General features: G+C 34.7%; 1 protein-coding gene across 4 annotated transcripts in view; it reads left to right on the forward strand.

Moving 5' to 3' along the window:
- LOC126811846 (heterogeneous nuclear ribonucleoprotein H2) overlaps positions 1-12,540 on the forward strand; it is a 25,662-nt gene extending 13,122 nt beyond the window's left edge. For 3 of the 4 annotated variants that reach the window (XM_056099237.1, XM_050537790.2, XM_050537791.2), the window contains exons 3-10: positions 4,930-5,085; positions 5,296-5,439; positions 5,768-5,906; positions 6,422-6,627; positions 6,782-7,059; positions 7,800-7,935; positions 9,311-9,538; positions 11,924-12,540. In XM_056099237.1, coding sequence (XP_055955212.1) covers positions 4,930-5,085; positions 5,296-5,439; positions 5,768-5,906; positions 6,422-6,627; positions 6,782-7,059; positions 7,800-7,935; positions 9,311-9,538; positions 11,924-11,955 — 1,319 coding nt within the window. In that variant the 3' untranslated portion in view covers positions 11,956-12,540. The other variant, XM_050537792.2, reaches the window with a different exon arrangement.
- The last annotated feature ends 442 nt before the right edge of the window (positions 12,541-12,982 follow it).

A 12,982-nucleotide genomic window follows, 5' to 3' on the forward strand; every position in this document is an offset into this window, starting at 1 on the left:
TCCTATTTAATTTAAACAACTTCCGTTAATTTCTTCTGGAGTTATGGCCCTTGTTTCACTTTGTTGCACCTTGTGAACGCTCTAATGACAACAGTTATCATCCGATCTGTTTGAAATTGATATGCATCATTTAAATTAGTGCAACGAAGATGCCTATTGAATTTCAGCAATTTCCTTTAATTACACCGTGAGTTATGGCCCTTGTTTCACTTTGTTGTACCTTGTGAATTCTTTAACGACAAAAGTTATTATCCGTTCTGTATGAAATTTATATGTATCGTTTAAATTGGTAAAACGAACAAGCCTATTGAGTTTCAGCAAATTTCCGTTAATTACATCAAGAGTTATAGCCCTTGTTTCACATTGTTGAATCTTGTGAACGCTTGAACGACAAAAGTTATCACCCAATCTGTATGAAATTCATATGCATCATTTAAATTAGTGAAATGAAGAAGCCTATTGAATGTCAGCAATTTCCATCAATTACTTCTAGAGTTATGGCCTTTGTTTTACTTTGTTGAACGTTCGAACGACAAAAGTTATCTTCCGATCTGTATGAAATTGATATTTGAATTAGTAAAACGAAAAAGCTTGTCGAATTTCAACAATTTCTGTAGATTACTTCCAGAGTTACAGCCCTTGTTTTAGTTTTTAGAACCTTGTGAACCCTGAAACAACAAAAATTGTAAACTCATCTATATGAAATTGTACCTACAAAATAATAAATATACGACCGCCTGGCAACTATCATTGTCAGTTGCGAGATATGGGAGCTTGAAAATTGACCCAAATTTTCAAAAACAGCTTTTGTAGAACTTTAACTGAAAAATTACAACAAAGTACATAGTTACCCATAGGTTATTTGGGTGAGTAGAGATGAAAAATAGTAAAGAACCTGTGGGATACCTTTGGCTTACCAAAGTGTCGTGGCTCAAAAGTGCACGAAAATGAATTTTCGAGCTTTTTCAATGGTCATTTTCTCCAAAAGCCTTCGGTATCCCATAATTTTTTTTTTTTTGTGATACTGAAAGACTACCTACATAATGTCTCTAAAATACAGAAACATTCATGGGACAGTAAAGGCTTTTGGATATATTTCAATTCAAAAATAATTTTTGTGTCCATTTTACCACTCTTTGTAGCGCCATATGGATAATGAATGGCTGATGCCCCACGTTTATAAAAAAATAAAACAAAACACTAAAATTAAACCTAAAACATAAAAATATTATATTTTTAAGGAGGAACCCATGGGATATTAACCCACTCCATTTAAATAAATCCTTGAACTTGACCCTATGGCCCACTTGACCTTGAGATGACCTTTTATTAAAAATTTAGCCCTACTCAATATCAAAAATTGACGGTATAATAATTTTAATTATTTGTCTGTAAAATCAAGGTCATTTCAATAGGAGAAACTTACTTGAATATTGACCTACTTAGTTAATAATTATAATTAATATTTTATTATAACATGGGTTTTGTAACTTTAAAAATAGCAGTGGACGCTTATAAGGCTAGTCTCATCCACTCAGTTGATTTCATATTTATACTTTTGCTATTTATTGCTTGCAATGTCTGTGGGTTTGTCTAGTGGATTTTGTCTGTGTGTGGCATGGTCCTCCTAGTCCTACATTTACTATAAGGTAAAATGGGGTAACTTTGACATGCTTGTTGTTTTAATGTCAATTTGGAAAATTGTCAGCGCCAATTAGTAGTCATATTATGTTTGTATGGCATGATGACCCATTACCTATGGAAGAATAACGTTGCCAATATTATTTCAATGTTACATGTACCAGTGCAAAATGCAAATGTCAGCAGTTCAAAATACCTATTTTAGTTTTACAATTTGCAATTTCTATTGCTCAACAATACCAATGTCACAGTGTTGAAATTCAGAATACACTTTTCAATAATACAAAATAAGGTATATCTATGGTTGACGGCACAGTCATTTCAATCTTTCACTTCGACAGGAAGTATTTAAGAGTAAACTATTGCTGTGAAAGCTAATATTTGATTAGCTGAATGTAAACAGTTTATCGTGTTCTAGCGAATCCAAAGTCTTGTATGAAACGCGCTTTATTGCTTCGAGGGGGTTGGATGGCTGAATGGTTAGCGTGCGCGCGCTGTATCATAAAGTCTGTCATTGAGTCAACTGGCGTGGTTTCGAATCCCCGGTTGTACGTGGCAAGGAGTAGGGTCGCCTGTCCAACCTCGTGGGTTTTCTCCGGGTCCTCCGGTTTCCTCCCACTGCTAAATACCCCTACGCGCAAGCGAATTATTGAAATAAAATTAAACCATATGTTAGTCCCGAAATGACCTAGTTTGTGTCGAGTGGACGTTAAACCCCTTCTCTCTCTCTCTCTTTTTATTGCTTCCAGTGCAGCAAAATAGGGGTCTCAGAATAGCTACGTATAGAAGGCTTACTGCCATGAACTTAAAGATTATGAACGAATTAAGATTAAATATAAAAACCTACGGAGACTACGTACAGTAGCGGTGTGTAAATGCCGCGTGAACCACAAAAATTGATCAAGTAGTGCACAAACTACGAAATAGAATAATCTAATTATTCTCACGTTGTTGAAATTTTCTGCGTGTAAATTACGCAGTGCCCGTCAATATTTGCGTTTATTTTGAAAAAATGTGTGAAAAAAACAGATTTTTGCATGACTGCAATCGCTGGTTGAATGTCTTGAATGAGTTCAATGATTAACATTTCGAGCTAAAGCTAAGCAGAGCTAAGAAATTTCATTGATCGATGCTTTGGGACAAGATAAATTTGATTCTATCTGATAGAGAGTGTATACAGTAAACCTCGCATAAGTTGGATTCACAGATAAAATCGTTTGGACCTTTTGATCCTGCACGTTTTTTTTTTTTATATTAAATTTCAGCGTGTAAGTTGGACCTTTGCTCAACTCGGATCAAAATGTTTGGTCCATTTGATCTAATTCCGGCTTTTTTTCCTTTGCCCAAGTCGGATCGGCAATATGTTCAGAATTTGACTGTCAGTTTCGTCCCAATGGTCTAAAACTCGGTTAGGTATTCCATGCACAGAGCCCCAAAATTCGAAACTAGCTGTCTGCTGGGCGAGACACTTTCCGGAAAATTTAGGACATTTTTCAAAGATGGCGACAAAACGGAAGTTATCTTCTTGTACGAACAAAAGCTTGAAATGTGCCTTTGAGTTTGAATCAATTATTATCCGGCTCTTGCAGTTTATTTCTAATCGAGCTAAGATTGATTTTCGGTCTTCGGCTAACTCAGATCTTCGCTTAACTTGAATAAAATTGGTCAGTCCACTTAGATCCGACTTATGTGAAGTTTACTATAGTTCATAATCAGTTTGATTGCTTGATACTTTGAAAAAAATGAATGTGCGATTAATTAATGTGTCATCTATTTATTTTTGGATTTCGGCAGGGGACATAAGCCTCACTGTTGGCTTGTTCCCCCCAAGTTTTATTCCCCCCAATGTTCTTACAGCCTTTAGCCATTAGAGCAACAGACATGAAGTGAGCTCCTTTGTCACTAGTAGTAGTAAGAAGATTGAGTGTCTGTACTTTCCATAGCTGGAACGTGTGCGCTTTATAAATGTATTAAATTATTTATTTATTTAATTATAATTATTATTACACCAAATATGCCATACATTTACTTAAATGCTCAATAGTAAAAATGCCCGAAGTCTCACTTCGGAATATCCGCTCAATAACAACTGTAACAATACCTTTTTATACGCCCACATTGAAATGTGGACGTATATTGCATCCGTCCGTCTGTCGTCCACAATTTCTAGTGAACGCCCTTACGCCAAGAGTTATCATCCGATTGTTTTAAAATTGGTATGTTGTTCACATTGGTGAACGCTCGAACAGCAAAAGTTCTCATCCGATCTGTGTGAAATTTATATGCATTATTTAAATTAGTGAAACGAAGAAGCCTATTGAATTTTATTAATTTCCAATAATTACGCCTAGAGTTTATTACATCTAGAGTTATGGCACTTATATCACTTTGTTGGACCTTGTGAACGCTCTAATGGCAACAGTTCTCATCCGATCTGTGTGAAATTTATATGCATTATTTAAATTAGTGAAACGAAGAAGTCGATTGAATTTCAGCAATTTCCAATAATTATGTCTAGAGTTATGGCCCTTGAAGTTAGCATTTGATCTTTCTGAAATTTATATGCATTATTTAAAGTAGTGAAACCACGAAGGCTATTGAATTTCAACAATTTACAATAATTACTTCTAGAGCTATGGCCCTTGTTTCACTTTGTTCAACCTTGTTAATGCTCGATTGATGTAACTGTAAGTTATCATCCAATATGTATGAAATTTATATGCATCATTAAAATTTGTGAAACAGGGGTCTATTGAATTTCAGCAATTTACTTTGTGAACCCTGTGAATATTTGAATGACAAAAGTGATCATCCGATCTGTATGAAATTTATGTGGATTATTTAAATTAGTAAAACGAAAAAGCCTGTCAAATTTCAATTTCTGTAAACTACTTCCAAAGTTGAGGCCCTTGTTTCAGTTTCTAAACCTTGTGAACCCTCAAACGACAAAAATTATAATCTGATCTGTATGTATGGAACTGTCTTGTAAAGGACCCCCAATTACCTACAAAGGAATAAATATGCGACAACCCTTGTTGATCGCTCGGACGATTTAGCTGCTGTGGGCGTATGTTTTGTTGTCTGGCAACCTATCTTTAACTAGGAAATAGTCCCCATCCCCATTTTGGAAATCAGACAAGTCATTAACCACAACAGCTCTATAAATACTTTAGTGGGTATGTATCTTTAAGGGATTTAGTTAATGCAAGCTTTATATAGAATGACTCAAATTTCATTTTATATAGTAATATATTTAAAGTTATTTTCATCTATTGTAATATTTTTCAGGTGCAAATATCCAAGGTGGAGAAGATGGTGTCCACTTTACATTCTCTAGAGAAGGAAGACCAAGTGGAGAAGCTTTTATTGAATTTGAAACTCCGGATGATGTAGAAGTGGCTATGGGAAAGCATAATGCTCACATGGGTACAAGATATCTTGAAGGTATGTAATTCAGGTGATGTGGATTTGGTTGTCCAGTTTTGGTTTTTGTTAGGCATACTTTCTTTTCTCCTTCAAGTCTGAAAATAAGAATTGAACTTAAAGAGTCACCTCTCAAAACGACAGCTTTCGGTTATAGTCTTGTCAAATTTTCTTCAGAGCAGTGTTTATTGTCTACTTTGTTGCTGAATAGCAATACTGCTTGTATTTCAGTGTTCCGATCAAAGCGAAGTGAAATGGAATGGGTTATAAAAAGAGCTGGACCAAATCAGCACGAAAGTTTAAATGAAGCATGCGTTCGGTTACGTGGGCTACCTTTTGGTTGCTCGAAAGAAGAAATTGCTCAGTTTTTCACAGGTCAGAATTTATTTTATTGTTATTGAATCTTATGTTTTGAATAAAGAGTTTAAAAAATTAATTCTTATTAGTAGATAAAGATAAATACAGTAATTTTTATCTTATGAGCTTATGTACTTACTAATTGAATTGTTAAGTTAAGGAAGAATTTAGAAAAAAACATATAAATATTAGTTTGAGAAAATATCTAAAGGTTAAGTTAAAGAATCATTGCTAGAAAAATAAAGAAGCTGTTAAATAGTAATTCTTTTATTGTTAATGTATATATTTAATTCCCTTTTTGGGAGAGGATAATTTGTGATTTTTGTTTTCGTTGGGTGGGATGCAGGGTTGGAGATTGTACCTAATGGGATAATGCTACCTGAGGATCGACAGGGGCGCAGCACGGGGGAGGCCTATGTCCAGTTTTCAAACCAATCCATAGCGGAAAAGGCACTGGGGAAACACAAGGAAAGAATAGGGCACAGGTGGGCGGGCCCTCGGGCATAAACACAACACGGAAAACCATGGGACCCAACGGGTGGACGGTTTGGTGGGCGTGTTGGGTTCTACAGGGGCCATTCTATTTCACTTTTACTAGTTTTATCTTAATTTTCTTTCAAATTTAATTTCCATTTAAACGTTTCATTAGTATTCAATTGTTTGGCACTTTGCTGTTTTTATTAAATCTAAAAGAAAGTTTCAGTATTTCTTAGAATAACCATCACTGTATATATCATTCCTTCTGCTTATTTTTAGTTTGGTTATTGTTATGCAAACCCCTTTATATTTGTTTAGAATACTATCTCAAAACATTATATGGAGAACATATAAATGATTATAATTATGGGATAAATATTATAATGTAATTAAATTTCAATAATTAATTTTAATTAAAATCTCTGATTTAGTTCTTTTAAGTAGCAATTACAATTTCTTGTTCCTTCTGAAATCATGTTTACATGTTCATTAGATAACAAAAATCTATTTTTCCTAACTTTAGATACATTGAAATCTTCAAAAGCAGTCTGAGCGAAGCTCATTCTGCAATTGGTAACCGAAACATCCGACCTTTAATGGGAAGTTCTATGGGTCGACCTAGTCCCTATGACAGAAATGACAGATACGGAATGGGTGGAGGTGGTGGAGGAATGGGTATGGGAATGAGTGGTAATTTTGGTCGTGGACGAGGAGGACGTCAGATCAAAGGTGAGTTTGACATCATTTCTGGATCTAAAGTAAAAAGTAATATTCCAAATGTCTTAATGTTTGTGTGTTGTATCTAATGTGGAGAAGTATTGTGATGTTAAATTAAATGAAAGTCATATTTTTGTTGATAATTTGTGTTGAAACTTTTTTTCAGGATTTTATGATGATGATTTTGATGATTATAATAGTGGAGGGTATGGAAGTGGAATGGGCGGGGGATTTGGCAGCAGTGGGGGTGGTATGAACAGAAGAGGGGGAATGAGAGGACGTGGTGGTATGAATCGTATGGGTGGTGGAGGCGGTAGTGGTGGTGGAGGTTCAATGAACAGAATGCCAGGAGCCCAGCCAGGTAGCCAGTACCAGAGTAAAACTGGTCATTCAGTCCATATGAGAGGTTTACCCTTCCAAGCTCTTCAATCCGATATTCAAGATGTATGTTTCATAGTTATTTATTTTAATTGGTTTATATTTATAATTCATTTTTCACCTTTGGTAATATTTTAACAGTTTTATAATGGGTAATACTAATTACTAATCTGTGTAAATTGTAAAAACAAAATATCATTCTCCACTCAAGTCTTGCTATCCATCGTTTGACTCGGCTCTCAGCTCGCATGCTACACCGGTTGACCAAGAGGTCATTGGTCACATGATTAACTACATGAAAATGGCATTTGTCAGAAAAGTTCTTAGTGTTATAAACACTTAATGAGTTATAGTCAATTTTAGGGGAAAATGTCATCAATTACTACTTCTCCGGAAAAAAATCAAATCTAAATTTGCATGTTTCGTGGTTAAATATATTAGGCCTTAAGATCACGTTATAAAGGTAAACAGATTTACGTGTATATAATTCTAAAATTAGCATGATGACATGCGCAGTTCATAGTTACGACCCTTTGCGAAAGAGTTCCCTGTATATTTGTAAATACTTTATTATTTTACGAGAAGTATGACCTCATTTTTTTTTTATTATAGTAATAGAAAGAAAATATTATCATTTATTTGGTTTCCATAGTATTGTTTATCATTGAGTAGCGTAGTCAAATGAGCCGTTAGCAGAGATTAGTGTGGACTGTAATGGAAGACAACTCTGGGAGATTGACAAAATATGTAGTTGTTTTTTATGTCCAAGATACAAAACATTAGCAAACTAAAAAAATTTTTTCCAGTTTTTCACACCATTGAGACTTGTTAAAGTTGAGTTTGAATATGGACCCAATAATCGTCCAACAGGAGAAGCTAATGTAGATTTTGAAACGCATCCAGATGCTGTTGAAGCCATGAAGAAACACAAAAGTAACATGCGTAAGTATGAATATTATATTTTTTTCTTTTTTTTTTTATTAAACAATAATTTTTTCTAAAACTTGAAAAGGATTGAATAACAGGCATAGCCTTTATGACCTTTTTTTAATATGGTTAGAAAGAAAGAAGAACAAAATGTATATCACTGGGAGTGGGATCTAACTATAAGGTGACTTTGATTCCCAAAGTCATTATCTTATAATGAAACCCTTTTGTACAGCGCAGGACTCGTCATTTAAAAAAATACAATGTGTTGAAAAATTGACCAAACAGCAGCACTCGTAAAATTTAATTTGCAAGCAACCTGGAATGCTATCACGTCTTAAACGATGTCTGTAACGTAAAGTACATAATATAATGCGGTTACAATTAAGGCTCAGTTTAGTAATAGTAAAACAAGTGATTTAATTATTTTTTATACATCCACATGATTATGTGGACGTATTATGCCATCGCCACCCTACGGGTCAAAATTTGTATCCCATTTTTATGAAACTTGAATTTTTGGTATGTCTCACAAAGATCTTGGTTCCTTCGATATTGGCATGTATCAGACCATAACTTCATGGATTATGGCCCCTGATTGTGCATAAAATCACACTTTTAGCATGTGGTCCCGCTAGAGGTCAAAATTATTATCTGATTTAAAAAAAAGTTTTGAATACATTACCATTACACCCTAATGATGGTTAAATTTGAATTTTGTGAAAATTGGACCAAAACTGCACAACAAAATGGCCGCCCCTCGTTCCTTTCGATATTCGTGCATATCGGATCATAACGTCCTGAAATATGACCTTTAATTATACGAAAAATCAAGTTATTTAGCTTGTGGTCCCTCTAGAGGTCTCAATTATTATCCGATTTAAAAAAACGTGGAAATCGAACCAAAATTGCCGGACAAAATGGCTGTCCATCCTATGCAAATGATGTAAAACTATGGTATATCAACGTTGTGGATCCTCTAGAGGCCACAATTTTAGTCCGATTTTGATGAAACTTGAAACGTACGTTTCTAACCCTTTGTATGCAGATTGTGTAAAAGAATGTAATACGAAGGTTGCAGACCCTCAAAAGGCACAATTTTTATCCGATTTTGATGAAACTTAAAATATATTTTTATATCTCAAAGATCTTGGCCCCTTTCGATATTTGCGAATTTCAGACCATAACTTTCTGGATTATGGCCCTTGATTGTATGAAAAAACACTTTTGTTTTTAGCTTGTTCTCTATCCATCTCTTGCAAAATGTGGGCGAATCTTGCCTGGCAACCTCAGGTTCCATCTATTTACAAACTATAACTATTTACATATAGGAAAAATAAAGTTTTTATATTGAATGTTCTATTTACTGGCTCTGTATATTTTCCTTCAGAACACCGATATATTGAGTTGTTCCTCAATTCTACACCTGGTGATAATTACAGTGGGGGAGATAACTACAGTAGCAGTATGGGAGGAATGGGAAATGGTGCTAGTAATAATTTAAGTATGGGGGGAGGTAATAGTATGGGGGGCGGCGGTAATATGGGAGGTGGATCATATGGTGGACCAGGAGGTAACTTTAATACAGGTGGAGGATATGGAGGTGGAGGAGGAGGAGGTATGTCACCTGTGGTGTTTTATTTATCATCATTGATTACTGTTGGTGTATTTGTTTTAGAATCATTGCCTATTAAAATTTGTACCTATTTGAAGTTTATCATATTAGTACACAGGAGGGCTCCCTCTTAAAATATTGATTGTCGATCATTATTTATAATGCACGGAAACTTTGCAAATTAAGTTGATAATACATGCATTTGATTTATTGTGCGGTAAATATATTAATGAAATAGGCCCTTTTGACTAGAGAATGAGAGAGAGAGAGAAATAGGGTTTAACATCATTTTGGGATAAACACATGGTTCAAATTCATTTCAATAATTCGCTTGTGCGTAGGGGTCTTTAGCAGTGGGGGGAAACTGGAGTACCAGGAGGAAATCCACGAGGTTGGATAGACGACCCCACTTCTTGTCACTACAACCGGAGAATCGAAACCACGCCAGTTGACTCGATCACAGACCATATGATATATCGCGCGCACGGCACACTGATCAGCAGTGAATATTCGCTAGGTCACGACAATCACTGATAAGGATAACATTGATGCGACTTAATGAGCCACAAATATTTAACTTTTTTCGTCCAACAAATTAAGTTCTAAAAAATTTTTGTATGTATTAGAAAAATAAAGAGGTTTGTAGTATTTGTAGGTAAAAATTATTTCCTATTTTAGTGTAAAAGGGTATTAAAACGAGTAAAAGGCGCCATTCTGCTCGAATCAGTAATGTCTTATGTAAACAATGCAAGCGCCATTGAGCCAGTGATTGACGCTGCGTGATATGACGTCATGTGTTGAAGGCCGTCATCTTTTACAGAGATATTAGAAGACTTTCATAATACTCTGTGAAACAGATTGTGCGCACGTGCTAACCATTCGGCCATCACCCCCCATTAAAAAAATCTGCATTCTGGATGGTGTGAGGGATTAGCCAATGAAACCATCTGTTACAGTGACTTCTTGACGTGCAGTTTTTAGCTTTTATTCAATCTGATTAGAACACAGATCCTATTTTGTGTTATTTTTTATACTTCGAAATTTCATTTTTATACGCCCACGTGGAAATGTGGTCGTATATTGCCGTTGCCCCCATCTGTCGGTCCGTCCGTCCGTCGCCCACAATTTCTTGTGAACACTCTACAGACTACATTTATGATCTGATTGTTTTGAAATTGATATATGTTGTTTGCATTAGTGAGATGAAGAAGCCTATTTAATTTCAATATATATTCTGTTAATTTCGTCTGGAGTTATTGCCCTTGTTTCACTTTGTTGCACCTTGTGAACGCTCTAATGACAAAAGTTATGAACCGATCTGTATGAAATTTATATACATCATTTAAATTAGTAAAACAAAGAAGCCTATTGAATTTCAGCAATTTCCGTTAATTACATCCAGAGTTATGGCCCTTGTTTCACTTTTTTTTTTTAATCTTGTGAACAATCTAATGACAACAGTTATCATCCGATCTGTTTGGAATTGATATGCATCATTTAAACTAGTGAAACGAAGAAGCCTATTGAATTTGAGCAATTTCCGTCAATTACTTCTAGAGTTATGACCCTTGTTTTACTTTGTTGAACCTTGTGAACGTTCGAACGACAAAAGTTATACGATCTGTATGAAATTGATATGTATTATTTGAATTAGTAAAACAAACAAGTCTGTCGAATTTCAACAATTTCTGTAGATTACTTCCAGAGTTACAGCCCCTGTTTTAGTTTTTAGAACCTTGTGAACCCTCAAACGACGAAAATTATGTCATCTGTATGAAAATTGTCTATTAAATGCCCCCTAATTACCTACAAAAGAATAAATATACGACAACTCTTGTCGACTGCTCTCGGACGATTTAGCTGCTGTGGGCGTGTTTCGTTGCCTGGCAACCTATCTTTTAAATTAGTGAAACCACGAAGCCTATTGAATTTCAGCAATTACAATAGTTACTTCTAGAGTTATGGCCCTTGTTCAACCTTGTTAATGCTTGATTGATGAAAGTTATCATCTGATAACTTTTATTGTACCAGCTATGTATAAACTCTCTGACGCCAATCATGAGATAGTGTGGCTTCTATACATGTGCAACATTCTGAACAGGCTGTAGAATTTTATAGTTACATGGCCGAGGTAGATCACAGCAATGTTTGAAAATAGTATTTTTAAACAATATGCTCTTTTTCCAGTGTGCAACATGTCTGATTAGTCAGATACTCAGATCTAGTTTTGGTCAATCTCCATAGCCCTTGGTCATGACTGGCATATATGGCCGACATGGATCCCATGGTACACATATCTGATAAATATTGTAAAATATTGTAAATAATAGTTTATATTTTTGTCGAAATACGGAAAAGTTACCTGGAATTTTTTCACTTCTATTTAAGGTATGAATGCTTACAGTGGTGGATACAACTAATTTAGAAGAAAAGAAGCAACTGATCTTCAAGAAAAATCTATTCTCGTGCTTTTCTTATGATTTTTTTAAATATTTTCTGTATCCCAAGATAGGGTCAATAGATGTTGTTTAATTGTGGAAACAGAACTTTATTTTATTAATCTCAGAAAATAATATGTAATGTCTATTTTATATATTGATGTCTAGTTCATATTTATAATTTGACATTCACAGAATACTAATGGGACTAAAAAATCCTCAACTTTTTCTTGTTTTTATTTCAAAGATTCATCGCAATCTGTGGGCAGTTGGAAAACATATTTGTTTTATAACATGTATATAAAGGGGTTCATTGTTAAAAGTTCATATGTAAGGAAACAGTTCTTGGTGTACCTTTATTCATTGTCATAAGATAATTTATTTAATGTCTTGACAAGATCCAGATTTTAAAAAATTCCTGAAGATTAAGTCACAACTTACAGATTTATCATTGTGTATAGTGTATGTTTTCATAACAGAAAAATAAACTGCTTTTGCTGCTATTAGTATCATTTCATTTATCATTGTATGCTTTCAATAGATAAAAATTATTTTCTGAAAGTCAAAGGAGTGTTATTTGTTATTAGTCATTGGTTAACTGAAGTCCACACCTATTGAAATTGGTCTTCCTCTGAACTTTCCATGAACATTACAGACAGTATATACAGTCAAATTTTTATATGCCCACATTGACTTGTAGTTGTAAATTGTCACAATTTCTTGTGAAAACACTACATTTATCATCTGATCTGGAAAGGAACAGTGTCAATTCGTTTGGATGGGACAAAAAACTGAGGTTACGTGTACACATTGGCTAGCAGTAACAGAACCCTTGACAGTTGGAATTTGAAACATGAGTAGGCTGTAGCGTCGCTGTCCAGGCAAAATTTCCCTTGTAGCACACTGCCCTGGCAGATGTCTGTCATTAGCCCAAGTGCAAATCTGTAGTTTGTGCAATTTATTGCACTTGATCACTTTGTAAAAACTTGCTAGTTCTCTAATTTCAAGT

This window comes from Patella vulgata, chromosome 2 (genome assembly GCF_932274485.2).
Source record: "Patella vulgata chromosome 2, xgPatVulg1.2, whole genome shotgun sequence".
Lineage (NCBI taxonomy): Eukaryota > Metazoa > Mollusca > Gastropoda > Patellidae > Patella > Patella vulgata.